The 24,783-nt window shown below is 50.0% G+C and overlaps 14 protein-coding genes across 14 annotated transcripts; 8 read left to right on the forward strand and 6 right to left on the reverse strand.

Moving 5' to 3' along the window:
• Nucleotides 1-2: 2 nt before the first annotated feature.
• Nucleotides 3-812, reverse strand: EURHEDRAFT_416586 (uncharacterized protein). The gene has a single exon (XM_040782999.1). The coding sequence runs from the start codon at nucleotides 442-444 to the stop codon at nucleotides 223-225; it is 222 nt and encodes a 73-aa protein (XP_040635030.1). The 5' UTR covers nucleotides 445-812; the 3' UTR covers nucleotides 3-222.
• A 380-nt stretch (nucleotides 813-1,192) lies between these two features.
• Nucleotides 1,193-1,846, forward strand: EURHEDRAFT_416588 (nuclear transport factor 2 family protein). Its single transcript, XM_040783000.1, has one exon. It carries the CDS (start codon nucleotides 1,199-1,201, stop codon nucleotides 1,586-1,588), a length of 390 nt encoding a protein of 129 aa, XP_040635031.1. The 5' UTR covers nucleotides 1,193-1,198; the 3' UTR covers nucleotides 1,589-1,846.
• A 376-nt stretch (nucleotides 1,847-2,222) lies between these two features.
• EURHEDRAFT_465125 (putative MFS multidrug transporter) lies at nucleotides 2,223-3,888 on the forward strand (the record flags this gene model as incomplete). Its single annotated transcript, XM_040785003.1, has 6 exons — nucleotides 2,223-2,313; nucleotides 2,374-2,619; nucleotides 2,667-2,960; nucleotides 3,019-3,531; nucleotides 3,578-3,751; nucleotides 3,800-3,888. The coding sequence occupies 6 exons, from the start codon at nucleotides 2,223-2,225 to the stop codon at nucleotides 3,886-3,888; spliced, it is 1,407 nt and encodes a 468-aa protein (XP_040635032.1).
• EURHEDRAFT_247925 (pectate lyase family protein) lies at nucleotides 3,833-5,399 on the reverse strand. The gene is made up of 4 exons (XM_040778093.1): nucleotides 4,795-5,399; nucleotides 4,654-4,739; nucleotides 4,521-4,606; nucleotides 3,833-4,470 (listed from the first exon to the last, which is right to left on the reverse strand). Exons 1-4 carry the CDS (start codon nucleotides 5,130-5,132, stop codon nucleotides 4,006-4,008), a joined length of 975 nt encoding a protein of 324 aa, XP_040635033.1. The 5' UTR covers nucleotides 5,133-5,399; the 3' UTR covers nucleotides 3,833-4,005.
• Nucleotides 5,400-7,069: 1,670 nt separating this feature from the next.
• EURHEDRAFT_389671 (uncharacterized protein) lies at nucleotides 7,070-8,040 on the reverse strand (the record flags this gene model as incomplete). The annotated part of the gene is made up of 4 exons (XM_040779792.1): nucleotides 7,070-7,255; nucleotides 7,305-7,588; nucleotides 7,641-7,795; nucleotides 7,844-8,040. 4 exons carry the CDS (start codon nucleotides 8,038-8,040, stop codon nucleotides 7,070-7,072), a joined length of 822 nt encoding a protein of 273 aa, XP_040635034.1.
• Nucleotides 8,041-9,287: 1,247 nt separating this feature from the next.
• EURHEDRAFT_416590 (isopenicillin N synthase family dioxygenase) lies at nucleotides 9,288-10,731 on the forward strand. The gene is made up of 6 exons (XM_040783001.1): nucleotides 9,288-9,446; nucleotides 9,496-9,648; nucleotides 9,697-9,777; nucleotides 9,824-10,210; nucleotides 10,259-10,438; nucleotides 10,482-10,731. Exons 1-6 carry the CDS (start codon nucleotides 9,306-9,308, stop codon nucleotides 10,584-10,586), a joined length of 1,047 nt encoding a protein of 348 aa, XP_040635035.1. The 5' UTR covers nucleotides 9,288-9,305; the 3' UTR covers nucleotides 10,587-10,731.
• A 126-nt stretch (nucleotides 10,732-10,857) lies between these two features.
• Nucleotides 10,858-12,893, reverse strand: EURHEDRAFT_547043 (MFS transporter). Its single transcript, XM_040787469.1, has 4 exons — nucleotides 12,514-12,893; nucleotides 11,475-12,458; nucleotides 11,293-11,424; nucleotides 10,858-11,244 (listed from the first exon to the last, which is right to left on the reverse strand). The coding sequence occupies exons 1-4, from the start codon at nucleotides 12,843-12,845 to the stop codon at nucleotides 11,028-11,030; spliced, it is 1,665 nt and encodes a 554-aa protein (XP_040635036.1). The 5' UTR covers nucleotides 12,846-12,893; the 3' UTR covers nucleotides 10,858-11,027.
• Nucleotides 12,894-14,775: 1,882 nt separating this feature from the next.
• On the forward strand, nucleotides 14,776-16,646 carry EURHEDRAFT_465202 (GABA permease; the record flags this gene model as incomplete). Its single annotated transcript, XM_040785008.1, has 7 exons — nucleotides 14,776-14,936; nucleotides 14,982-15,141; nucleotides 15,189-15,411; nucleotides 15,459-15,747; nucleotides 15,791-15,979; nucleotides 16,122-16,481; nucleotides 16,529-16,646. 7 exons carry the CDS (start codon nucleotides 14,776-14,778, stop codon nucleotides 16,644-16,646), a joined length of 1,500 nt encoding a protein of 499 aa, XP_040635037.1.
• A 171-nt stretch (nucleotides 16,647-16,817) lies between these two features.
• On the forward strand, nucleotides 16,818-16,979 carry EURHEDRAFT_465063 (uncharacterized protein; the record flags this gene model as incomplete). Its single annotated transcript, XM_040784998.1, has 1 exon — nucleotides 16,818-16,979. A coding segment is annotated over one exon (162 nt), but the record flags the coding sequence as incomplete, so codon positions are not given.
• A 754-nt stretch (nucleotides 16,980-17,733) lies between these two features.
• Nucleotides 17,734-19,154, reverse strand: EURHEDRAFT_487345 (putative alcohol dehydrogenase). The gene is made up of 3 exons (XM_040785581.1): nucleotides 18,971-19,154; nucleotides 18,480-18,923; nucleotides 17,734-18,435 (listed from the first exon to the last, which is right to left on the reverse strand). The coding sequence occupies exons 1-3, from the start codon at nucleotides 18,992-18,994 to the stop codon at nucleotides 17,848-17,850; spliced, it is 1,056 nt and encodes a 351-aa protein (XP_040635039.1). The 5' UTR covers nucleotides 18,995-19,154; the 3' UTR covers nucleotides 17,734-17,847.
• A 276-nt stretch (nucleotides 19,155-19,430) lies between these two features.
• On the forward strand, nucleotides 19,431-20,152 carry EURHEDRAFT_381205 (glutathione S-transferase family protein; the record flags this gene model as incomplete). The annotated part of the gene is made up of 2 exons (XM_040779385.1): nucleotides 19,431-19,804; nucleotides 19,858-20,152. The coding sequence occupies 2 exons, from the start codon at nucleotides 19,431-19,433 to the stop codon at nucleotides 20,150-20,152; spliced, it is 669 nt and encodes a 222-aa protein (XP_040635040.1).
• Nucleotides 20,153-20,356: 204 nt separating this feature from the next.
• On the forward strand, nucleotides 20,357-21,687 carry EURHEDRAFT_406190 (uncharacterized protein; the record flags this gene model as incomplete). The annotated part of the gene is made up of 2 exons (XM_040780447.1): nucleotides 20,357-20,822; nucleotides 20,873-21,687. 2 exons carry the CDS (start codon nucleotides 20,357-20,359, stop codon nucleotides 21,685-21,687), a joined length of 1,281 nt encoding a protein of 426 aa, XP_040635041.1.
• Nucleotides 21,688-22,179: 492 nt separating this feature from the next.
• On the reverse strand, nucleotides 22,180-23,336 carry EURHEDRAFT_248150 (uncharacterized protein). The gene has a single exon (XM_040778094.1). The coding sequence runs from the start codon at nucleotides 23,083-23,085 to the stop codon at nucleotides 22,672-22,674; it is 414 nt and encodes a 137-aa protein (XP_040635042.1). The 5' UTR covers nucleotides 23,086-23,336; the 3' UTR covers nucleotides 22,180-22,671.
• Nucleotides 23,329-24,752, forward strand: EURHEDRAFT_487351 (SGNH/GDSL hydrolase family protein). Its single transcript, XM_040785582.1, has 3 exons — nucleotides 23,329-23,662; nucleotides 23,711-24,325; nucleotides 24,379-24,752. Exons 1-3 carry the CDS (start codon nucleotides 23,498-23,500, stop codon nucleotides 24,601-24,603), a joined length of 1,005 nt encoding a protein of 334 aa, XP_040635043.1. The 5' UTR covers nucleotides 23,329-23,497; the 3' UTR covers nucleotides 24,604-24,752.
• Nucleotides 24,753-24,783: the final 31 nt, after the last annotated feature.

Here is a 24,783-nt window from a genome sequence, read left to right on the forward strand (position 1 = left end):
CCCCTGTACGGAGTGGCGAATATCGATAGATATGCACATCATACTCTTCAACTCTCTTGTTGCTCTCCATCTTTGTCTTCTAATAGAGGTAGTCATCTGTATACTCCCACCTCATCAAGGCAACCTTGGCTGTTACAACTATGCCTAGAGCCCAATGAGCAGTTACCACCATGCTCCATACAGTCCACAGTTGACAGACACTCCATGTCCTTTATCAACACTTCAAAGCCACCGCTTCCACTGGGTGAACGATGGCACACGTTCCAATTTCGGCCTCATCGTGCTCGAGCAAATTTGTGGACTCAGCTCCTCCAAAACGTAATCTCCTACCCCGAATGAAGCCAACCCCGCCCCTGGTAATACCGCGAGAGCTAAGATTGATGAACCGTGCGACTGGCCATCCGATGCAAGACGCACCATTTGATTATCCATTACACTGGACATAGTGCGGGCAAGGGAAGCGGCGGACTAGACGGCGACGCTGCAATCGATATCATCTACATATTCGATTGCTGTTTGCCTTCTTGTTGACCCGGACACGCTTTAGGCGTGCTAGAATCGTGGAAATTCTGGCCGCCAATAGTGCACGCGACCCCTACGCCTTCGGGCCAAGGGTGCCCATAGCTTCACGTCAAAGTTGCTGGTCGACATCCGTGGCCGTGTACTGGCGTGGGGTTCCCGAGTCACACGGTGAAGGTCGGGTTAGGTTCAATTATTTTACCTCTGCCATCATGTAAAAGCGTTTAAAAGGTGCTCTACCTACCATTGGATAGCAGTTGTGCCGAAAAGCAGAATTTGAATATGACATAAGCCCTGACATCAGTGTCTGGGATCGTGGAGTGCATGCCGGGTATCTTCCCCACAAAATTAGTTGTATAGTATGGCACTTAATCACGATTGTACCCGAGCCCTTTCCTTCCCATGGACAGTATAATAAACCTGCGACTATCCCGGCCCCTATGATGCAGCCCTCTATTCTTGGAAGCATGAGCCATGGACAGGATTGGTTCCAACCGCGGATGGCCTGATGTCAATGCCTGCCGAGCCCATGACGTCAGCCATCCAGGTACGAGCATATAAAGCAGAAGCAGTATTGTTCAGTACACTCCGGAGGATTGAAGTACCACTGTAAGAAAGACATACTGCTGTAAGGGTGCATCATCCAGAAAGAGGCCAAGCTGACTGTAACCAGACCAACATGCCCAGCATCCACGAAAGAATTCGCGACGACCTCCTCCTTCGTGAGCGTGCTCTCTGGACAGCCCTCACCTCTGCCGACCCAGCTCCAGCCGTCGAAAAACTCAGCAGCCGCGAGGCCAACTTCATCTTCCCGCAGAAGCCCGTCGTGACCATTGACGGGACAGAACCGTCGTTAGAGGATGTTGTCCAGCCGCCGTTTCACCGATTCGACTCATTTTCATTAGTAGACACAAGGACGATTATTCTGGACTTGATGGCAGGTGTCGTCACATATCAAATCACGGCCAGCAAGGGGGACCAGATGTATAATGCAACAGGGTCATCGACATGGAGTCAGGGGTCGGATGGAGAGTGGAAGTTGGCTTGCCATCAAGAGACGTTGCTGTGATTATGCCCGAGTTCACGTTGCATGCCGTTACGATAAGGATTTTATTGCTGTATATATTCAAGGTTCACATATATTTGGTATTCGACAGACATCTATAAGTCAGAAACATTGATCTCACGAGCTGTGACCAGTGTGGATCTACCCCGTACATATGCAGACTAAATAAAACCACTGCATGTGTTAAGGATCCGCGTGCTTATATGAGAAACTGGCCAAGTGTTCTTGTATAGAGATAAAAGGAAGAGAGCTCTGTATAGAATAGTGGTGTACAGTGTACTCTGTATCAGAAATCGAGATTTCCTGAATCGTACATCACGTGTCAGGCTTGCCCCCGACTTCTCCGATGGTAGAGTCTACCTCTCCCCTTACGTCCAGCCAAAACCAATCTCCACCAAAACTTTCACAATAAAACTGTGCAGATGCAGTTCGACTATTCCCATAGCTGAACTCGGTCTCCCCGAATCAGATAAATTCTTGCTTCTCTTTCTCCACCGATCGGATCCGCTTCGGTCGGTTTCTTTCAGCCGCAACTCGTCAGATCCGGAAGAAATGGCGTACAAAAAGAACACAAGGACTCTGTTCCTCTTTCTTTCCTTCTCTTGATGCTGTGTCGCTTTCTCTCTCCAATACTGCCATGGCATCCGCTTCGTTGTCGCAAGAACCGGCGCGATGGCGCTCCTCGTCGGCCTTTATTGTCGCTACTATGGCCATGGCTCTTTTTACGGGTGCGATCTTTTCTGACTGTAGACCAAATGATGATTGCTGACCCTTGCGCTTTACTCCAGATACCTTCCTTTATACCTTCATCGTGCCAATCCTACCTTATATGAGCGAAGTCCGCATCGGCTTGGACCCTGATAACACCCAGCGCATGAGTTTTGCGCTGCTGTCCCAGAGCGCCTTGATTTCCGTCATCGTCAGCCCTTTTATCGGTCACTATGCGGATAAGTCCGGTACCAAGCGGGTGTGGCTGTTGTCCTCTTTGGTCGTTTGCCTAATCGGGACTTTCGCTTTGGCCGTATCAATGTCTGGTGGGTTCCAAGAGAAATCCAGAGGAGACCCTCACTGACAATATAAGTGGTGACCGTCTTTACCGGCCGATTGGTCCAGGCGCTGGCTAGCTCCGTTATGTGGGTGATAGGATTCTCGACAATCGCGGATAATATCAAGCAGGAGAATCTGGGCAAGGTTTACGGGCTTATTTCTGTCGCGGTAGCCGTGGGCACATCCGCTGGTCCGATGTTGTCTGGTATTCTCTTTGATCTTGGAGGATACTGGGTGGCTTGGTCGAGCGCGTTTGTTGTTATCGTGATTGACATTGTTCTCCGATTGTTGATGTTGGAGCGACCGAAAGACAAGTGCAAGGGACCTGGTGAGTACTTGTATTCCCATCCGCAACTACAAGTCTAACCAATCTATAGTGACGGCAGATGCAGACGACCTTCCGGATCCCGAAAATGCGCCTCTTCTCCAACCGCAACCGTCTGAGGTGGTACCCATTGAGCTCAGGATGCGAGAGCGAACCGGTCTACGATTCTATATCACCCTTTTCCAACATCGCAAATTTGTTGCCGGAGCAGTCAGCTACTTCGTTTTTGCCATTTTGACCGCCAGCTTCGACACTACACTCCCTCTCCACGTTCGTGATGTATTCAGCTGGGGCAGTACGCAAACCGGGTTGCTTTTCGTGGCTCTTCAGAGTCCCGGTATCCCCCTCAGTCCGATAGTGGGCTGGGTCAAAGATCGTCTGGGAACGCGCCGCCCAATTACGATTGGATTTCTGGTGCTAACACCTTTGACTTGGCTGCTTGGTGTTCCGGGTGACGAGCGATTCCCCTGGGCCAACGAAGGTTATCGAGGACATATCATTTATTCAGTCACCGTGGCCTTGATTGGAATAACGATCTGCGCCTTGAATGGAGCAGGGACCATGGAAGCTACCAGTATGTTGCTCTACCCTATTTTCGTGTTCAGTCTAATGTTTTCAAGTGGCCGTCGACGAAATCGAATCCAAACAACCGGGCATATTCGGACCCAATGGCGGATACTCGCGTGCCTTGTCGATTTCTAGTATGGGCTGGACGCTTGGATCGTTCATTGGGCCTCTACTATCTGGAGTTTTGGTAGAACAAGGTAGCTATTTCGCAATGTGCTGTGCTCTCGGTATGCTCCTTTCTCTCCACTGTACATGACAAATACTGATATGTCTAGCGGCTATATGCTTGGCTTCAGCGCTCAACGCTTATATGAATCTGGGCACAACCTGGGATCCTGGCGAAGAAGACCAAGAACAGTCTTAAGTGTTGAGATATGTTACAGTGCAAAAAAAGAAAGTTCACTCCAATGAATTCAACTGTCCTGCAGAACTATCGACAAGCCCCATTTAAAAAGAATGTAACCTCGCAGTTGTGTCTCGCTTAGAAAGAGAGGGTCTGACCAGCGGTACCATAGACCGCATCGCGGACCTTTCCGGATCCAACAAGTTCGTAGTCATACGGCACGCTAGTCAGGTCACCCTCCTTGGCAGAGTTCTCGCCATCGCCAAAGTCATTGTCCTTCGCAACCGCGTATCCGTCATCGGTTGAGTACAAAGGCTTCTTGGCGTTGACCCACTGGTTCGACTCGACGAGCAACTGCGCACCCTGGCGGGTGTTGATGCCGTCGCTGACCTCCTCGAAGTAGTTGTTGTACAAGTGGCCGGTACCGAAGCGGAAGGACGGGCCGCGCGAGTTCAGGTTGTACCAGTAGTTGTCGGCAAAGGTGATGCGGAGGTGGCCCTTGTCCTCGTCGCCGTTGCTGTCCGAGTGGCCGACCAGAGAGGCCTTCCAGTGGTCGTGGATGAAGGTGTTGGAGACGGTCACGTAGTCGGCGGCGTGGGTGAGCTGGGTCTGTCAGTACATGTTTATTCGGATACATGATGGAGGGTGCATACATCAACGAGACCATCGTAGTAGTCCTTGTCGTGGTCACGGTCAGAAGAGACGTCGCAGTGGTCGATCCAGACATTGTTGGATTTTTCTATTTCGTTAGTTCCTCTTCACCTGTTCGCCGGGTGTAATACTTACGGACAGCGAGAGCATCACCGTTGTCAGCCAGAACCTTCTTCACGCCCAGGTTCCGGACGATCACGTTGGAAGCTTCCTTGATCATACTACTCATATTAGCGCATCCTTGACTATGTCCGGCGTGGAATGAAAAAAACTCACAGTCCAAAGCCCTCAAGCACGGCATTCGAGTCCTTTCCAATGATACTCGTGTTGCTTCCAACCTTGATCTGATCGGCCTTCTCCTTGATAGTACCATCCACATAGATGATCTTGGCATCATCACCAGAAACAGCGGACGAGAACTCTGCGTACGACGAAACGGTCGTGGTAGTACCGCCAACACCACCGGTGGTGCCGCCGTTCAAGCTAGCGTAGCCGTAGGCAGCATCACTGACGCTGGCACGCTTGACATGGCTAACGGTGGCCGTGGGAGCGGCCAGCGCGAGAGAAGCAAGGTAGCCCGTAGCGAGGGCTGCGAGGAATTTGAAGTTTGCCATTACAACGAAGGGAAGTCAAAGTGCCAGACTTTGATTTGAATATAAACGGATTAAAAGAGAATGAAGAGGGTGAACGAAGGTTGTTGGATAGCACAGAACCCGGAGACCGGAGAGAGCTTTATACTCCCCCCAGCGCCAAAGCGTCAAAACATGTTGTTCTTGGCAGGTACAGAAATCGATCTGCATGAAACGCTCGAGAGGATCGTAAATCACCGACACTTTCGATGTATTCCAGGTATATTAATACTTTCTAAATGTAGTTGTTCTGTCGGCGCTGTTCGTTTCGGGGTTCGTCCGCCAAGCGTGTCGGGGTTTCAGGTGTATAGCTTATCTTGGCGTGCGAGTCAGGCAGTTGACTGCTTTGGGATGCATAGATGGTGTGATTATGGCGTATTTCGTAAAGGAGGATTAATAAACATGTTCTGGTCTGGGTCTGGGCTGGTTGATTGGAGTATGGAGCACCATGGGATCTCTCTCAGCGCCACGAGAAGTACATTAATGGTGTGTATCAAGGCTTCGCGGCTAGTATAACGGATTAGATTGGACCTAAGCGACCTAGCAATGCGTCTTCGTGGATACAACGGAACATGACCAATCTGTCCCTATACAGAGCTCTCCCCCCCTCGGAAAAACTGGGCTCTGGTAATTCATAGAGACTGGGTCGTAAATTGAGTCTGGAACCGGGAATATGACCTATCACTGGGGTGTGCCAAGGCATGTTTAGTAGGCTGGGATTCACATACTTCCTGTTTGAAGATGCGCGGACAGCGTCTAGGTCCTGAAATTCCATGTCTCACTTCATGCATTGGCCACGTTATTTGGCCTCTATAACGGCCAGGGATGTGCCGAATGACCATGATGCCATATGCTGTAATCGGCCTTGTCATTTAGCAGCCCTTCTCGGTCATTGGTATGGACGGCGAAAGCGAGTTTCGCCCATCTCAAAATTAAGGTCGTTTCGCTCGTTCCAGCAATTCTTCAGCCACATCTCACGACCCTGGTACAACTCTGGTCTGGACTCGGACCACCCTGCTTCGACGACCGGAGTGGGATGCGTAATTCTCGATGGGAACACTCAAGCAGCTGGTTCTTTGCTCGTAAATGCGTACGGTGTTTTGAATTGTAGAATCCTGCTATCTGATCAAGAACGTCAGTGGATGTTCTTTTCCAGATCGCAGCAGTTTCCCAGGACTTCTATTCAAGGCGAGCTGGAGGATCGGCCTTGCAAGGACCTAGGCTGGTTGACTGCTGTCAGTTTATTTGCCTCTCAGGAGCCTGCTAGTCTTCAAGTCCGGTTGCTTTCAAAGGTATCAAATGTTCAACGACATGTGCCGGAGGCTGGACTTATCTTGTACAGCCAGGAAGAATTCGGAGGGACAAGAGCTATCGACTCTGTCTTGCATGACGAGCTAGCTTGGGGACGTTTTAAGTGAATCGTAGGAGGGTCTTTCATTCACTGAGTCGGGAGTCCAAGTGGTTACGAGATATTCAAATCTTTTGGACATTAACTTCTCAGGTTAGTAACTTGTTGTTCTTATCGGCACATCGAGAGAGCAAAGCGAGGCAGGTCTAAGCACCTTTGGCCGGACGGCTGTCGAGACGGAGTACTTAGTATTAATACCTCTAAGTAGAGCATTGCCTACGAAGCGCGGGGTGACGAAGAGCCCTATAAGATGAAACGACGAAAAAGGCGAAAGTGAAAGATAAAAAGGTCAACAACCAGGATGTAGACGACTACAGCAAGGGACACTGGCCACCGCAAGTCTACCCGCGAATTATGAGATAGCGACCCATTGCTCGGATGAGAATTCAAAGAAAACCACATGAGGGATGTACCACTCGAAGTGATACATGGCAGCGCTTGACGTGTCTAGAGCGGGATACGCATTGAGTGCGATTGTCTGCTGAGATCCACGCTTATATGTGTAGAGCATAAGCTACATGGGAGTATAGCCTTGCTGGCCGATGTATTCAGCGGCGATCTCTCGAAGCCCGTCCACATTGAGATCAATCGTTGAGGCATCGTTCCGAGCGAGAGATAGGTTTGGACCAAACAGTTGATCCTTTGTCAGGCTGATATTTTGTGTGGCAGCGACTTCAGTCGGTGGACAAGGGAATATAGCCTTCACGAGATGGATTAGTACATCATACGCCGAAGATTATTCCACGTACCTCGCATGAGATGCAACGAATGTTACCCACATTATCGAGGTCATATGCCTCAATAACCCCCTTCACTTTCCCTCCCGAATCAGCGTTCCATTTCAATATAATCACGACCTGTATGTTCCCAACCCCTCCTCTCAGCCATAGGTCACGGTCCCTGTACAATTGCGGTTTGGTCTCGGACCATCCACTCTCTATCACCACCGTCGGAAGGCTCTTCCCAGCTGGCAAAATGCACTGGTCAGGTTCTTTGCGCGAGGCCGTGTAGGGTGCCTGGAAGTTTTCGAACCCTGGCGTAGACTAGGTTAGCATGCGCTGGTTGGTGCTGGTAGAAATCCTTACTAGGTGACGGCAAAATACGTAGATCGCTCTTCTCCTTGGAAGTTAAGGATGAATACAGCTTGATTTGATCACTGAACCAAGGGAAGTGAACCTGGTGTATTAGACATGGCGCGATCACGAGTTTGAGGATCTTTTGAAGCGAGTCGTAGGTGGTTCTTATTTATTTGTAAGTTGAGGTTTGAATCCTTGATCGGGGTCTATACCTATGTGCTCTTCCTTCTTCGCGACGCTCTAGCTCGTCAATAGTCTGCCATGCCGTCGAGACGTCGACATCGTGAAATTCCAGCGTCTCTTCTTCTGTGGATTTGTCGAGCTTCTCTATGATAATACCGACGAGTTCGTCTTTCGAGTAGGGTTGGTCATCAGAACGCGTCGCTGCACAGTCCGGTTGGTCGGCCATTTTGATCGTTGGGAAATAAATGTTCTGTAGAAGTTGACGGAAAACTTTCTCAGGCAAACAGGCGTTCCACAGGTCTGTAGACTTATGACCATTGTATGATTCGCTTATCGAGTTGATGGTGTCATCCATAACAGTGCATCGGTAATCCTCAGCACTTGTTCCGGTCAAGTTGATATGCCCCTTAATGTCCTGGCCTTTTATACAGGACACACACTAGAAAACGAGTTATCCCCTACTCCAAAAGACAGGAATTGACAGCTGCTGAGCAGCTTTCACCAGATCCGCCGCGGTGCTCTCACAAGAAATGTACTCATTGCGACGCGGAGATTGGGTCCTTTCAGGCGCTGTCTTCGACATTCTCCATCACCAGGAAGACCTAGCTCCCAGAGAATCTACATTAAGATTATCGATGAGACCCAGGTCGGCGATGGCCAAGATTCACAAATCGTTAAGTGAAGATTGTCTCTAGCCAAATTTGGGGCAAGCAGGTGAGAGCGAGGCTTTATGACCTATATATACTGCGATGATATTCAAACGATACAGATTCCGTGTTCCACGTATGCAAGACGTATGCCTGCAAGTCGGCTGCGTACCGTCATCTCTCGGCTCGAGGGCAACAGAATATGGGAGACGTAGGCCCTAGCTTACCGCTTGCCGTGGTATATTTCGTTCTGTCCGTAGCAGGCCAATGGAGTGCAAATGCAGACCCTGTAACCATCCGGACTTGGCCAGACCTACCACAAGGCAATCACGAAACCAATCGCCGGTATCGAGTCAATCACGATGCTACGAGAAATGTCTGAAGCACATGTGATGCACCCACGGAATATTACCATACAAGGACTGGAGAATTAAGATCTGTCTAAACTGGGTTGTCGATTGATTTGGGGGATGCAAGCATTGATTGCTCGAGCGACAGCGATGCTGAGTCGGCAATGGATTTCCTTCAGACACATATATCAATCCCATTTTGCGGTGGCATAGCGAGGACTTTGGTGCATTCACGGACGCTTTCGGTTAGTGGAACGATTGGATTTGGGAGGAATACAGCGAGGATATTCAAAGCATCACGCCCTATATGGAGTCTATCTGGTGGGTATTTCTGCACCTGGACTCTGGACAGCTCGGTTATTGAACAGGATATCTTCAACCAGTAATATGTAGGGCAATTCGAATGGCGTCATGTAAATCCGATTAGGTGATACGACTTCTTCCCCGCATCGGCATTGAGCTTCAACAACACTCATAGTACATTGAACAGCATAATGACCGACACGTTCTCTTCAATCCCGATAATCGACTTTTCCAGACTACAGAGTCCGTCCACGAAGGAGGAGGCTCTAGAGCAGCTGCGCGATGCCATCTTCCGAGTGGGATTTCTCTATTTGACCAATCATGGTCTCGAGGTAAGCCGGTTCGTGTATGTTTCAGTAATGGCAGACACTCACGAATTAGGAATTGACCAAACGCGCCCATGCTGCTCTGCCGGATCTGTTTGCCTTGTCCGATGAGACAAAAAACAAGTGCAATATGATCAATTCTCCGTCATTCGTGGGATATACCAAGCTAGGAGCCGAGACAACTGCAGCTAAGACGGATTGGCGAGAGGTACGTGCCGTTGGACAGTTCGGACAGAAAACTTGCTAATACAGACAGCAATTTGACTTTGGAACACCGGACATGAAACCGTGGACCGAGCAAGATTCGATCTGGTATCGACTCGAAGGGGAGAACCAGGTATGAACCCATCATCATAGGCTTTGGCCTTGCACTGATTGATTAGTATCCCGACCATCCCGGCGCCAAGGAGCTGGTCAACGAGTACATCGCTCGATCTGCCGCTCTGAACAAGACCTTTCTGCGCTACGTCTCCGAGTGCCTCTCGTTACCTCCCACTACCCTCGAGGAGTTCGAAGGTAATATGGATCGACTCAAGTTCATCAAATATCCGCAGGCGCCGCACGATTCACAGGGCGTTGGGCCTCATAAAGATTCCTCCGGGCTGTTCACGTTTCTCTCTCAGGATGACACAGGGGGTTTACAGGTGCTCAACAAGAATGGAGAATGGATCGATGCACCGCCAATCGAGGGTAGTCTTGTCGTAAATATTCAGCAGGGCCTCGAAGCAATTACGGGAGGTGTTTGTGCTGCCACCACGCATCGAGTCAAAGTAAGTCCCGGAGTTTTCGGTAGTTATGGGATTACTTACCTGTCATAGGCCCCAACAAACAAAACAAGATACAGCATTCCATTCTTCTCCGCCGTGCGCTTGGATCTCACTCTCGAAGGACTACGATCATCTGCGGCGCATATTGTCCAGAAAATCCCGGCTTCGGATGATCGTAAAAAGCAGGCAGTCGATGTTCCTAGCGAGTTTCTTTCCCCGTTATATCAATGTGTACGTATCTTTTCCCAGCACAGGAAAGCTGCTAACGAGTCAGTTTGGCGAGGCGTATCTGAGGAATCGCATTCTAAGCCATCCCGACGTCGGCCAGAAATGGTATCCGGAGTTGTATGAGAAGTATTCAAGGCAAATGTTAAAATGAACTATGGAGTAGGGATGTAATTAGAGAAAATATGCATAGCTCGTTGCATATTTCTGGTCTTTCTTCTGCATTAACGTTGTCCGCAGTGTACCTACAGCCGCATATATATCGGAGTCAAAGCCACAAAGAACAACAAACTTGGAACAAATGAACATTGCCGTGGAGTCGGCTTATGATACATTTTAAAATCACCAGCAACGTATTCAATTGAAAGACGAACTCGTGTGACCACGTGGATGGCACATAAAATTGTTGATATCTCATTTGTATCCATGATAGAAACCAACTCTAAGAATAAGAATAGCTTTCGCTAACCGTTCAAAAAAATCCCAATAACCATATTATTGACCATCAAGGGCCCATCCAATCCGAAATTCTCTAACATTATCATCAAGAGCATCCCCGATATTTTAATTTATTCTTCGTTTCGCACACCATCAATCACGCGTTGGTAGGCGAAAGGCGGCTATTCTGTCGAAGCTTCGGTCCGTAGAGACGGAACGCAATAGGAATCGGAATCATCAAGGTAGCAATGCATCCGATCAATGTTCCGGCCCACTGCACGCCCAGGTTTTTGAACATCTGTTTGGCAAAGAGCGGGAAGCACGCGCCGACGAGGGATCGGAGCATTGTGTTGGCAGCGAAAGCGGATGCGGCACTGACGAGTTAGTGAACAATAGCGGAAGAATGGGGTTGATGGACTTACAAGTTGAGATATGAATCCAAAAGGTAATTCCAACCTTGCATGAAGATCGTGACCATGCCGAAGCCCACGAGGAGACCAGCTGCGGTGGGTGCCATCCAATGAATCGAAGTGGTGAACCCCGTCCATCCGAACCTGCTTTGTGCTTAGCGACGGCGTTCAAGGGAATTGAGACAAAGGCTTACCAGAAAATCCCACCGGCAAATGTCACGCCTCCAACGATACAGGGCAGCAAACGCCACTCCGGCACAGGAACGTTGTTGTTGTCTTTGAGCTGTTGGATGTACGACTTCTGCAGAGAAAGCACGAATAAGGTACCGAGGATCAAGCCGAGAATCAAAGCGATAAAGGGTAATCCGTTGACTCCAGCGGGCATGCCATACACCTCGCCAAAAACGACAGGATATGCCTGCAACAGAGCGTAGGCGAGACCATAGATGAAGGACATGTACAGCGTCAGAAGAAACACGATGGGCTCAGTGAAGAGCAGCCGCACGGGACGAGCCAGGTTCTTGGTGATCAGTTCGCGGAAGTCGATTTCCAACTCATCCTGGCGTGCGTGGATGCCCCAGTTACGGGTTTGGCGGCGGAGGATGGTGGCTTTCTCGACGAGGATGATTGGAGCATATGTTTCACGTCCAAGAAGAACAAGCAGCGTGAGGATGAAGAAGCCGAAGAAAGAGGGGATGTAAAGCGTCCACCGCCAGCCCAGGTTTGATGCGGTAAAACCACCAATGATCGGTGCCGTGAAGGGTCCAATAAAGACTGCCATGGTGTACATGCCAACGGCCACTCCACGATGAGCGCTGTTGAACAGATCCGACAGACTTGCAGGGACCAAGGCAATGGGGCTCGCAGCAAAGAACCCAGAAAAGAAACGTGTCAACATAATCGTCTGCGTATCTTTGGCGGTAGCACAAGCGACAGTGAAGATACTGAAGCCAAAAATACCCACCAACAACGGCCCTCGACGACCGAGCAACTCGGAGCCCGGTGCCCAGATGGTTGGTCCGGCGGCGAAGCCCAAAACGTACACAGTGGTTCCCAGAGCAGCGACTTCCTGACCAAATCCAAATTCGCTTTGCACGCCCTGAGCAGCGGTTGGAAACATGGCACTGGTATACGCACAAACGTATGCGCTGAAGGTCAAGAGTCCAGCCAGGAAAATCCTATCATGCATGTCAGTACAATCAACGATGTGATATCGAAGTGGTCAGAGCATGCCTCTTGCGCATGGGCCAGTTCTGTGGATGCAAAGGATCCTCTGCTCCCTCGAACTCGACGACATAGTTCTCCGGGTCCGGCAAAGAAGGAGGATACGGCTTGATAGCCCCCATTGGCAACCACTGATTCTTGGGGGGACGATTGTGGCAACTGCCCACGGTCTGCTGTTGTTGGAGACGATAAGTGTTGATGCGCTGGAGTTCGATGCTGTCGCAGTTAGATGGACGTCGTTCAAGTTGGGCGATGCTCTCTGGAGAGCTGTCGTATTCGACGACGCCCATATCTCTGGAGCTGTCGTCTTCGACCTTGTCGAACATCTTCTCGTCAGGCATTATGGTGTCTGACTCGAAAGGCCGTCTCCGTGCAGTTGGTTTTTCGAGGTGCGGTGCGATGGGATGAAAATGGAATGAGGAGATGGAAGAGAGAAGAGAGAAGAAAGAAAGTTGTCTGCAGAATGATGGCGAAGATGAAGACCTTTATACCCCCATACAAAATATCCAAACACCGTGCGGGGCCGTTTGCTCCGGGCCAGATGTTTTCTCAGTGATTCACTTCTTTCGGCCATATACTACAGTATCCGTTTGACGTGCATATCTGACCCACATGGAAACCCTCGCTGCAATGATTCGCTAGGTTTTAAGCATATCAGATCCGAGCCGATGGGATCTCCGGCTATTCTAGTTGTCGGGTTGCCTTATAACCCTGCCCCGATGGCTTGACAGGTTTTTCGAGGGTTTGTGCCCTACCATACGCACCAATTACCAGCCAAACAACCGCTTGCAATCAACCACCCCACGTGGGCTTTCTTTGTTCCTGGAAGACGCAATTCTTGCCATTCGTCTGGCTATGAATGACGCCATACTCGCGATATCCATTTCGGGGTTACCGGTAAACCAGCCGGGTCCTCCCGTGCAGTGAATGATTCCGGGACCCTTGGCTGATAAGCTTGTTGTATATCGATACTAATCTAATTGGGTACTACGTTGTGGCAGAGGTTTTACGTTTGTCCCTGTAATACGCTCGTTAAGACAAGTTCTTTGCTTTATAGATGCCCTAAGCTCAGCGAGGACTCGAGCCGCCGCAGTGCATTCGGTTGAGCTGCGTAATAGCCTGGTTAAGTAGTGAATAACCCGTAGAAATGCTTGGAGGTTATTGTAGTTTGTTTATTCTACTAGCCTAAGCTCCCAGTTATGCATTTTCTACAGCGATGGTTCAGCCCTAGGGCCCATCAACTCGACTGACGTTGGAGCTCAGACTATCATACGATACGTGACCAGCTATAAGACAGACATAAAGAGTGCAGGTTGAGGATAGCCTGTGGATTTTTAATAATGATAGACGAGAGATCGTGCTGGGAGAATCACCTGACTCGCGATCTTCTTCTCCTGTACTCTTTCCGTCCTGCACCAACTACACGTCGACGGAACGCTCCATCTTTCTCAATATTAATTAATAAGAACGAATAAGCTCAAATTTCAGGCTTTAGACCCATGGTTAGGTCTATCCTAGCCTTTAACAGGAGTTGAGCTTTTTCCGGATAAAGATGGTGCGTCTCCTTCAGGGCATGATTTATGCGTCTATGGCTGACATGTAATACTATCGATTAAAAGACTTTTTGTTTCACGATTGTAGTAACTGTTCTAGCTTTGGCAACTAATTCTGTGGTTGCTCTTCCAAACCCACGAACGAGCCATCGTCCAAACCTCGATACCCTTCGATACTGTAGTGGAGATGCTTCGGTGCTCGGAAAGATATTCTGGCGCAATGTGCGACTTGTTAGAAATGCCGGATGTTGACACAACCCATGGTAGCAGAGCTGGACTTGATTGGGCTTATGATACTATGCGCGCAGGGCATTTCCAGATCTTCCACATTCAAAACGGGCACGTTGCTATAGTGTCTAGCAATGGTAGTTCTCAGACAACCATGTGGCCTCCAACGGTACAGGTAACACAGTGCTCTGAAAAGGCCAAGCCTTGCGCATATCAAACCTCCTAGAAGCATACGCAAGGGCTAGCCCCAAACAGGAGTTGCAATACAATTTGTGATGCAGCAAGGGACAGGAAGAACTTCGGGTCATTATGCTGTACGACACATCCTTGATGGGATAAGGGACCTATGGACGCTCGAGGGCTGCGTCTCAGATACTCCACGTGTAGCATCTGGAATACATCGTGCGTCGGTTACTTATATCACACGCCCCGCTCTAGGTTTTCCTCGACAATCACGGTACACACTTCTCGCCGTCCGCAGAACGCAAACATGTCGGACATCAAAACAAACATTGGAACAACTGCAACACAGAATAAGAAGGTCGTGGGAGAGGCACTGGACATCGACGATGCCGCTCTACGCGCTCAAGGCAGGGAGGCAGAGCTGAAAAGGTCATTTTCCTGGGTCGGGGCTTTAGGATTGGCGTTCGGGTAGGTCTGTCTACTGAAGGCCAACGTAAAAGCTGACCATAACAGCATCACGAACTCATGGCTGGGATACGCCTCCTGTTTTGGTCTAGCCCTCTCATATGGCGGCGGACTGACCGCAGTATTTGGACTCATAATCGCTGGAGTTGTGCAATGGATTGTGCTTCTGGGACTTGCGGAGCTGAGCTCTGCATTTACATCTTCCGGGGTAGGGTCTACCACTTTCGATATCAATGACCACGTCTGACTGCCTAGGGGCAATACCACTTCACGTACATACTTGCGCCCCGGCCATTCAAAAACTTTGCAGCATACACGGTGGGTATCATCAACGTTATCACATGGTGGGTGACAACCGCATCAGGGACTTTTGTGACGGCCATCTCGGCCTTTGGGATAGCTAGGTTCTGGCACCCTGGATTTGCCGGTGAGCAATGGCAGATATACCTTTGCTATGTGCTCGTGATAGCCATTAGCTGTGAGTATGCGAGTTTTAGTGCAAACACCGCAGACTAACAGACCCAGTAATTCCCATATTCACTATTCCCATTCGTCACATCGATTATCTCACTAAGACATGCATGTTCCTGTCTGTTGTTGGTTTCGTGACCGTGATGGTGATTACACTCGTTATGGGTCGCGGTGTATATCATCCTAGCAACCTTGTCGAGTCTCACGGAAACAGTGGTTGGAATGCTGGTCCGGCGTGGATGATGAGCATCGGGATTGGCGAATATGCCTTTGCAGCTGCTGGAGCCTGCACACACATTGCGGAGGAGATTCCTCGTCCGAGCCGTCGCGTGCCTTTGGTCATGTAAGTGTATGGCCCAGTACGAAGATCAACGCTGACCATTTAGCAACCTGACAATGGTTGTGGGTATGGTTACGGCTGTCCCGTGGATACTAGCCGCCGCTACGTTGATTCAAGACGTGGATTCCGTACAGAGCTCATTTCTGCCGAGCCTTGAACTGTTCTATCAGGCGACCGGAAGCAAATCGGCGGCGACATTTATGCAGGCGTATATGACGATGTTGTATTATTGTACGTGGCCATCCTTCACATTGTTCGCGCTGCTAATTTCGTAGCTTGTATCCCTAGTCAGTGGATCACGTCGAGCCGCATCGCCTGGGCTTTTTCGCGCGATGTAAGTACTGCCCATCTACCAACGAAGCCGGCCCTGATTTGAGCGTACAGAATGGGCTGCCATTCTCGAGCTATTGGAACCACATCCACCCACTCTACAATATACCTGTTCGCACGACACTCCTATCAGCCGGGTTCTGCCTGCTCTATGGCTTGCTGTACATTGCCAGCTCGCGAGCATTCAATACTATCATCAACACGGCCGTGATCATGTTGAACCTCACATATACCGTTCCTCAGGGCATTCTGGCAACATGTGGTAGGCATCGGCTGCCACGTCGCCCGTTTGATCTGGGCGTCTGGGGCTACGCAGTGAACGTGTTCTCGGTCCTGTGGCTTATAGTCAGCGGAACATTTTTCTGTTTTCCTGTCGCACTACCGACTACAGTGGGCTCAATGAATTAGTATGTCCGGGTATTAGCATCTAATGGACAATGCTAACAACAAACAGCAGCTCGGTGGTGCTGGTTGGAATATTTGTGCTCGTCCTATTACTCTGGATAAATCGACGGAAGAAATTTTCTGGACCAGAGATTGATTGGGATATGTTGAACGCGAGTAATTCTTGACCGCAGTTTATTTAGGACCTAAATTTAGTCTACTCACAAATCCAAACTGCTTCGACAGCCTACCGAACAAGATCTCTGTATGGATTGTTCGGATCATTCTCCTCCTCTTCAACAGAAGGGATAGTCTTCCTCACCTTGCACGGGTTACCTACGGCCACCGAGTACGGAGGAAGATCTTTGGTAACGACGGAGCCAGCTCCAACCGTGCACCCTTTGCCAATTCTCACGCCAGGAAGAATGATGACATTCCCGCCAATCCAACAGTCATCCTCGATGAAGACGGGGTGGCCGAACTCGACAAATTTGATACGGGAGAGCACACTGGTGTCATGACCAGCACTGAAGATGCTCACGTTGGGGCCAAACTGGACTCGATCGCCAATGACGACCAGGCTTGTGTCCAAGATAGTCATACTACGAGCTCATCAGCGAGATTCGCTTCTGTAAAAAAGGATGGGAGACGAACTTCCAGTTGAAGAAGCAATTCTTGCCAATTATCATATTACACCCATAATCCGGCATGAACGGCGGTTCGATAAATGTCCCCTCGCCGATGCGGCCGACGAGTTTCTTCAAGATTTCCATCCGGACATCACCAATTTGGTCGTATGAGTACTTCTTAGTATCTACCTGGTTGAAGTCTGTCGCGAGGCCCCGGCAGCGATGACGGGCTTCCAGCAGTTGTGGTACTGTGGGGTCATACCTGGCGGCGTTGGTATAAATATACAATATATGGGGCATGGAGGTGAAACTTACATCATTCCGGAAATCATTTTCTCGAACTCCTCGCACCACGGAATCCCGGTGAGCCCGCGGGCGAGCTCGATAATCTCGGGTCGTTTCTCAGCAGTAGCCATAACGTCTCTCGATGTGGAGTGAATTGAATCAATTGCAAGGGTGAAGAAAGGGATACTCGACGACATATAAGTCTCGGATGAGGACAGCTGTCATTCCCCGGATTATTCTCGTTGGTTGGTTTAGGTTCCCCGATGATGTTTGTAAGGCTCTCGGGGATACCTCGGCCATTTACCCCATACTGCAGATGATGTTTCCCCGAAACGTCGTTGTCGAAGATTAACCGGAGTATGAAGAAGGAAGGACAAGTTTCATGCTTCATCAGGCTAAATTGCGGTCACATTGACACAGTGTTGATCGATGGTCTGGAAAGCAAGGGCTAATCCCGATTCCATGGCAGTGCTAACTATTGGCACTGGACAACTAGACGCCCCCGGAAGGCTCGCTTCTTGTACATATCTGGAATGGTAGGAATATCCTCTCGCCGTACGAGGGTCAACTGCGACTTGATATTCTGGTTGGAAACGAGCTCCATCATATCCTCGACCTCTTGTCTCCCAGCCACGTAGTTTCCGCGGACAACCAACTCCCGAAACAGCAGTATCTGCGAGTCGAACTGCCACTTGTCCGAGGGCAGACCCAGCGGAACCAAGACTCCTCCAATGCGCAATAGTCCAAGACTCCATCCTGTTACGGAGACGGGATCCGTACAGACGATAGTCGCGGCTAGGCCTTGATCGTTTGTGAACTGCATGATTTGCTCCTTAGCATCGGCACGAGTCGAGTTCACGCAGAATTCCGGGCGCAGCTTTGGCGGCATATCATCGATTAGTTGCAAACTAGAATCGTGGTTATCGATGGCAACAGTGCGATACCCTAGGGCTGTTGCGAATTGCACGCCCAGTTGACCTAAGCCACCAATTCCAATGATACCGATTGTGTCCCCGCGTTGCAGGAAGGGGGCGGCCTTTTGGATGGCCCCGTATACCGTGGCCTAATTCATTAGCATTTGCTTAATAAATTGAATAGAGGACATACTCCAGCACAGAGCAGCGGTGCGGCTTGTTCGAATGATACTGAATCCGGTAGCGCGACTGTCGTCGCCGCATCAGCAACGATGTACTCTGCGAATGCCCCATCATGGTAGAACCCAGCCGTTTCGCGATGGCGACAGAAGCGCGCATCCAAGGTACCGGATCGCTTTTGCGTGGATATGCAGTCTGAACACTTCGAGCAAGCATTTTTGAAGTTTAACACTCCGACGCGATCCCCAATCTTCCACGATTTGGCAGCCTCGTCGCCAATCTGGATAATAACGCCAGCAGGCTCATGGGACGGAATCATGGGTAATGGACTGTTGAGTTCGCCTTGAAGGACTTGGAGGTCGGAGTGGCAGAAGCCTGCGGCATGGACACGGACGAGCAGTTCATTTGGCCGGATTGCGGGGATGGGAACAGTCGAGAGGGTGTAGGGAGTATTATACTGCTTCTATGAGTGCCATGTCTTTAAAAGACATACTGAATACTCACTTTGGCTAGCTGCGCTGCCCACATAATTCCGGATGTCAACGTCGAAGCTGTCTTATTGCTGTGATCGACTGATGTTGACTGATAGAAAATACTCTACGGAGTAGCTGTCAATTGAGATAAACAATGTCGAACCCCAGCATACGCTGAACAGAAGATAATCGAAGGTCTGCGCCATATACAACCCCTCTTGCACTCTTGATAGAGATAAGGTGTCTTCCCAATTTAGAATGTACCCCAATTGGGGTCATCTAGTGATGTCATGTCTCCAACTACACGTCTTTGCTGGCATCGTATTACTGTATTATCACGTCTTTTATACGACCCACTCCAACCGTCGCCGATGGGTTCTCCAACTGACCTCAGTGCCGAGTATAAAACGCTTTTACATCACTTTCTCTACAACAATGCCTGAAACCTCAGTTCATTCATCCTGACCATACCTATATATCATCTACCAAATATGCAGCCACTTGTGCTTCATGCCCATGCCACCGGCCCCAACCCCATCAAGGTCGCCCTCGCACTCGAAGCCCTGCATCTCCCCTACAACGTCCAGCAATGGCAGTTTGGCGACGACCCTAAGAACGGCGTTAAGGGCGAAGCCTTCCTGCGCATCAATGAGAACGGCCGCGTACCGGCTTTGGAGGATCCCAACACTGGCGTGGTTTCGTGGGAATCCGGGGCTTGCTTGAACTACATCCGGCGCGTCTACGACAAGCAGAACATCTTGGGACCTGTGGGAAATACGGAGCAGGACAGAGTCGATTTCGACAAGTGGGAGTACTTCCTGCTTACCACTTTGGGACCCATGACGGGACAGACAAACTGGTTCCGGTATGTTGATCGGCTATGTTCATGGTCTGTGAAGTAGGGACTGACAACTACAGACACTATAACTCGACCCAGAATGAGAATGCCTTGGAACGATACACTGCACAGACGTACCGTTGTTACGAAGTGCTCGAAAGCCAGCTCAAGAAGTCCGGCGGACGCAGCATCCTGCCAGGACGTATCACGGCTGTGGACTACCATTTCGAACCGTGGGTGCGGCAATTCGGATTTGCTGGATTGTCGCTGGACAAGTATCCCAACATTATCCAGTGGTTGCGGGAGATTACCGGACGCGAGGAAGTCAAGCAGGCCTATACGAAGATCAAGGGTGCAGCACCGGAGTTCCCTTAAATAATGAAAAACTGTAAATAATGACACTCGGGTGTATCTAAAATACCACAATGATCGGTTGCATGTTTGTCGTGAGACTCAATCTGGCGCTCGTGAAGCCGTGAGATTTCCGGATGGGGAAAGAATCGCCCTCTCCGCAGTGGAGTGCTTTTTTCACCTCTCGACGTCACTCTGTCCTCGACTTTTCCTCATCTTCTTCACATCATGTATTTCTCAGCGAATCGTCTGCTTGACCTGCCTCTTGAATTGCTCAATGTCGTTTTGTCTTTTATTGACTCCTCTTCGCTGGCCTGTCTAAGTCGCGTCTGTCAGTCACTGCAGCAGCTCGTCGAACCGCATCTTTACCACACCGTCTCGCTACGAAATAAGCAGGAGGAATCCTTCACCAGCTCCATTAAACGTATTCATACTCGAGCAGAGTTTGTCCGGGAACTACGGATACATTACCACGATGTCGCAGACGAAATGGATGCTCCGCTGCAGCTCGATTCGATGTCACCAACCATCGCTCAACTACACAATCTAGAGTCGCTACTCATCAAAGGAGTCAATGATGGAGGCCCCATGTCTTTGGGCTTATATAGCTACATGGAGCAGTCGAAAAAGCTGGAAGATCTGTTGCTGGAGGCTACAATGTCAGAGTCCCAAGTCCTTCGGTCTTTGCGAACATGTATGTTTCTTTCACCCATTGTGCAATATATCATTACGCTGAACTGAAAGGCACCATTAACCTGAGTGAACAGGGGAGTTGGGAGCTTGCGCATCTTGACGCCATCTTCCTACTTCCGGCCCTACAACGTCTCACCATTGCCAATGCTCGCATGGCCTGCTTCACCTCGTTCAGTTCTGCAGAGCCACGCTCGACAGATCTTCGAGAATTGACACTGATCACTTGTGACATCCGTCCTTCTCATCTCCGTGATATCCTCTCGATGCCCAGAGCGCTTGAACACTTTACTACCAAGGGATCGGCCTGGCGGGCCCGCAGCGTATCGGGAGACGACCGCGCTTCGAATCTGGATTCCCTGCGTATACATGCTTCATCGCTTGTCAGCCTAGATCTGGACTTGTTTCTCGATGTAGACATACCGCCAATAGAGCCACTGACCTTTATCGACTTCGTGGCCCTGCGACGCCTGGCAATTGAGTTGTGGATCATACGCGGGCATATTGAGCAGGGGATCTTGTCACAGAAGGCGCTCCTCCCACGGGACCTGGAAGAACTGACGCTGAAGTGCGCTGTCCAACACGTTGACCTTGAGTCATACTATCTCAATCCGATTTACCAGTGGCTGCAGGAGGGGACGCTTCCCGAACTGAACAAGATTATTCTGGAGACAACGACCCCGATCCCAGATGTTCCAAAAGCAATGTTCCGTGGTGGACAGACAGTTGGACAGGCCTTTGCCGCGGCTGGAGTAGACTTGTCCATGGTAGAAGAAGCTCCAGGGGGATATGTTCCGTTCGAGTGCGATTGCTGCTGGTACCGGTACCGGAATCCAGGTTGGAGATTGGCATACGCCAATTTCTATTGAAGATGTCGACTTTGTATACACGATTACACGCCATCGCTCAGGAGAGGCTCTTGTTCCGGCCCGTTTACCGGTTCATGCGTCCTCACCAGTAACACTGCTAGAGTCGAGAGACCAAAAAGCACCCCAGCTAGCAGAAATGGCAACCCCAGCCATCAGGTCTGCAAGCTTGCGTCGAACAGCTGAGCAAACCATGGCCGGGCAGCCAATGTTCCGATGGACTCAGCCACGGCAGCCGCAGAGTACAGCCGTCAGATTTGGTCCGGTCAGACGAGCGCCGTAGCCAGACTGCGCGTTGTGATGACAACTACTGATCCAAGGGAGAGCAGCATTAAGCCAACGACATATAAACCGGGTGCAGCGACAATCGCAACCAGGACGAAGCCTATGATCGATAGGCTATTGTTGGCTTGTGACATTCGTCGATCCTTCACGGTCGGAATACGCAGGGCTATAGCCAATTATCCTGTTACGGTCGGCATTAGGAATGCGAATGTCAATAGGGTGACAACGCCCCAGAGAGCAAGAAAGAGACCAGCATGAGCAAGAGACCAGTTATAGCGGGCGTATTAGTACTGAAGCAAGAGGGAGGTTGACTGGCGACCGAGACTACTCGTTAAGAAAAATGAACAGCGCCAGGATTATATTGCCCGTCCACAAAAACGCGTCAAATGACTGAGCTGCCGGATCTGCTGCTGTAGTTGCTCGGTCAAGGAGACCTGATTATCACCGGTATGCGGTTCGATACTCTGTCGGTCTAGCATCTCCGGCAGGAAGCAGGCTATAGGCAGACACAATGTAACGATGGCCAGACCAAGGAGATATGGCATCCAGGACGACCATGTCATCATTGCAGCACTGACTCTGACTGGCGTTGCGAGGATCTCGCCCAGGATGATAACCGAGCTCAATCGATACAACGCCGTCACCCTATCCTGCCAGTCGCATTCTCCAACGTCACTAGAGGTCGAGGCCTACCGATCACTTTCAGGAAACACATCTACGACCATCACGCAAATAATCGACGAGACAACAAGTTCGCCGCCGCCCAGCAGGCGAAACAAGCCGGACAACCAGACCAACCGGAGAGAAGACAACCAGCCTAATCTTTAACACTACGAATATGATACAGGATACACGGTGGAACTCACAAATGAATCTTGTCCAGATCTCGCTCAGCAATATCCCGAATATCGACAATAGAAGACAAGGTGTGCGACCGATGCGATCCGCCAACGCGCCATATGGGACCGCCACGAGCATACTCAGCAGTGCGTCAAATGTGTCCTTCCGGCCATTGAGCCGGGCCAATTCGCTTTGAACCGGGGCAATCTTGCAGTTCTGCTCCGATGATCTATGGGAAAGTACATGACCGACGAGGCTTTCGATGATATCGTGCATCGCTCGAGATCAGCAGCAGCTGATCGGCTAAATTTTGGCGGGAGTATATTCCGGAGTTTGGAAATACATACGGGGAGGTGCACGTATGGAATCATAACCATAATAGGCTTCGTATAATGCGTAGTATCTCAATATCGATTTGCACAATGGCTTCGGCCCTCCATTAGTAGTAAATAGATTTGACCAATGGATCTCAGAGAACTCCATGTCGCTCGATAGTGAATGCCAACTCCAATTTTCCCGGTTCAATGAAGCTGAATAGCTCTGCGAAACTTTTATAGATGCAAAAAGGAGACCGGCAGGAAGCTGAATAGTTCCTCCCTTTTTTGACGTATTCCACACGTGACTTGTATAGTGCTTTTTCCTCGACACTTTTTCAGCTACATCCCCTTTTCATCCGCAACCACCAAAGATGCGTTTCTCGCTGCTCGTCTTTCCGTCTCTCGCCACGGCTTGGAACTTGGAGAAGTTCACCAACCTCGTCGTGTTCGGTAACAGTTATACGGACGAGTCGCGCTGGGACTATTTTGCTAGTCATAATGGCTCCGCGCCGCCAGTAGGCTGGGATGAACCAGTGGTATGTTTCCCCCGGGATATCGAAGTAAAATAGAGACTGACAAGATAGAGCAATAATACTGACTCGGGTGGCTTTGCCTGGCCTCGATTTGTCGTCAACCAGACCGGAACGAAGCTATCCGATTACGCCGTGAGCGGTGCCGACTGCTCCAAGGAAATCACTTCACGCATAGAGCCCTCAACCAAGATTCTATACCCGTCTGTGTTAGAGTACGAAGTTCCGGCTTATCTCGCGGATAGCGCGTCCCAGAGACCCCCCTTCGAGTCCACCGTATATGCTATCTGGATCGGCACCAACGACATCGGCTATGAGGGTTTCTTGACCGATTCTCAGAATAAGAACTCTACTCTTGCGGATTACGTCAACTGCGTGTACAGGGCATTGGACAACATCTATCACTCGGGCGCGAGGAACTTTGTGCTCATGAACTTAGCCCCTCTTCACCTGACACCGTTGTATGCAGTGCCGGAGAAGGGCGGAGTCACAGGCAAAGAGTCACAGTATTGGCCATGGAAGCCGGAGAACCTTACTGAGATTAGCCATAGAATGAAGGAACAAGTGGTTGCGCTGAATCAGGTGTTTGATTACCGCACGCCGTATGAAGTGCTCATCGCGAAGAGATATCCCGGTGCGAGTTTCGCCGTGATGGATACGTATGGATTGGTGAGTCCTACCCTCTGAACTGCAATGGAGCTGGATCTGACATGACATTCTAGCTTTCTGATGTCTACTACAACGACACGAACTACCCGAATATCACCAACGTGACTGGCTACACCAATCACTGTGACCAAAAAACTAAACAGTGCACGCGTCTACCAAATCCAGAAACGTTCCTCTGGTTCGACGAGCTACACCCATCAGAGCAGACAGACAAGATTATTGCTGAACAGTTTATCCAGGTGGTCAAGGGAGAAAGCAAATGGGCATCCTATTGGTAGTGAATAGCGTAGCCAGCGTCATGAATCTAGCCACGGCTCTCATCACCTTCAACACCTTGAATATTGATACGATGAGCAAGGAGAAGACTGATTCCTAGGACAAGTACTGTATAATTGTCAACTATCAATATAATCAAATTCTCACAAGTATCATGGATCTTTAAGCATAGCCAAATTCGC

This window comes from Aspergillus ruber (genome assembly GCF_000600275.1).
Source record: "Aspergillus ruber CBS 135680 unplaced genomic scaffold scaffold00036, whole genome shotgun sequence".
Classification (NCBI taxonomy): domain Eukaryota; kingdom Fungi; phylum Ascomycota; class Eurotiomycetes; order Eurotiales; family Aspergillaceae; genus Aspergillus; species Aspergillus ruber.

Excerpts from the sequence above, each read along its gene's own strand:
- EURHEDRAFT_487345 (XM_040785581.1), bottom strand. The coding sequence starts at position 18,994 with ATGTGGGCAGCGCAGCTAGCCAAA. Across the intron at positions 18,924-18,970 it reads GGGCAGCGCAGCTAGCCAAA|TATAATACTCCCTACACCCT; the intron begins GTGAGTATTCAG and ends TCATAGAAGCAG. Across the intron at positions 18,436-18,479 it reads CACCGCTGCTCTGTGCTGGA|GCCACGGTATACGGGGCCAT; the intron begins GTATGTCCTCTA and ends CTAATGAATTAG.
- EURHEDRAFT_416588 (XM_040783000.1), top strand. The coding sequence starts at position 1,199 with ATGCCCAGCATCCACGAAAGAATTCGCGACGACCTCCTCCTTCGTGAG.
- EURHEDRAFT_247925 (XM_040778093.1), bottom strand. The coding sequence starts at position 5,132 with ATGGCAAACTTCAAATTCCTCGCAGCCCTCGCTACGGGCTACCTTGCT. Across the intron at positions 4,607-4,653 it reads CGGTGATGCTCTCGCTGTCC|AAAAATCCAACAATGTCTGG; the intron begins GTAAGTATTACA and ends CTAACGAAATAG. Across the intron at positions 4,471-4,520 it reads ACTACGATGGTCTCGTTGAT|CTCACCCACGCCGCCGACTA; the intron begins GTATGCACCCTC and ends TGACAGACCCAG.
- EURHEDRAFT_416586 (XM_040782999.1), bottom strand. The coding sequence starts at position 444 with ATGTCCAGTGTAATGGATAATCAAATGGTGCGTCTTGCATCGGATGGC.
- EURHEDRAFT_416590 (XM_040783001.1), top strand. The coding sequence starts at position 9,306 with ATGACCGACACGTTCTCTTCAATCCCGATAATCGACTTTTCCAGACTA. Across the intron at positions 9,778-9,823 it reads GACTCGAAGGGGAGAACCAG|TATCCCGACCATCCCGGCGC; the intron begins GTATGAACCCAT and ends CTGATTGATTAG. Across the intron at positions 10,439-10,481 it reads TTTCCCCGTTATATCAATGT|TTTGGCGAGGCGTATCTGAG; the intron begins GTACGTATCTTT and ends CTAACGAGTCAG.
- EURHEDRAFT_487351 (XM_040785582.1), top strand. The coding sequence starts at position 23,498 with ATGCGTTTCTCGCTGCTCGTCTTTCCGTCTCTCGCCACGGCTTGGAAC. Across the intron at positions 23,663-23,710 it reads TAGGCTGGGATGAACCAGTG|AGCAATAATACTGACTCGGG; the intron begins GTATGTTTCCCC and ends CTGACAAGATAG. Across the intron at positions 24,326-24,378 it reads TGATGGATACGTATGGATTG|CTTTCTGATGTCTACTACAA; the intron begins GTGAGTCCTACC and ends ATGACATTCTAG.
- EURHEDRAFT_547043 (XM_040787469.1), bottom strand. The coding sequence starts at position 12,845 with ATGCCTGACGAGAAGATGTTCGACAAGGTCGAAGACGACAGCTCCAGA. Across the intron at positions 12,459-12,513 it reads AACTGGCCCATGCGCAAGAG|GATTTTCCTGGCTGGACTCT; the intron begins GCATGCTCTGAC and ends CATGCATGATAG. Across the intron at positions 11,245-11,292 it reads TTGGATTCATATCTCAACTT|TGCCGCATCCGCTTTCGCTG; the intron begins GTAAGTCCATCA and ends CTAACTCGTCAG.
- EURHEDRAFT_248150 (XM_040778094.1), bottom strand. The coding sequence starts at position 23,085 with ATGCACGATATCATCGAAAGCCTCGTCGGTCATGTACTTTCCCATAGA.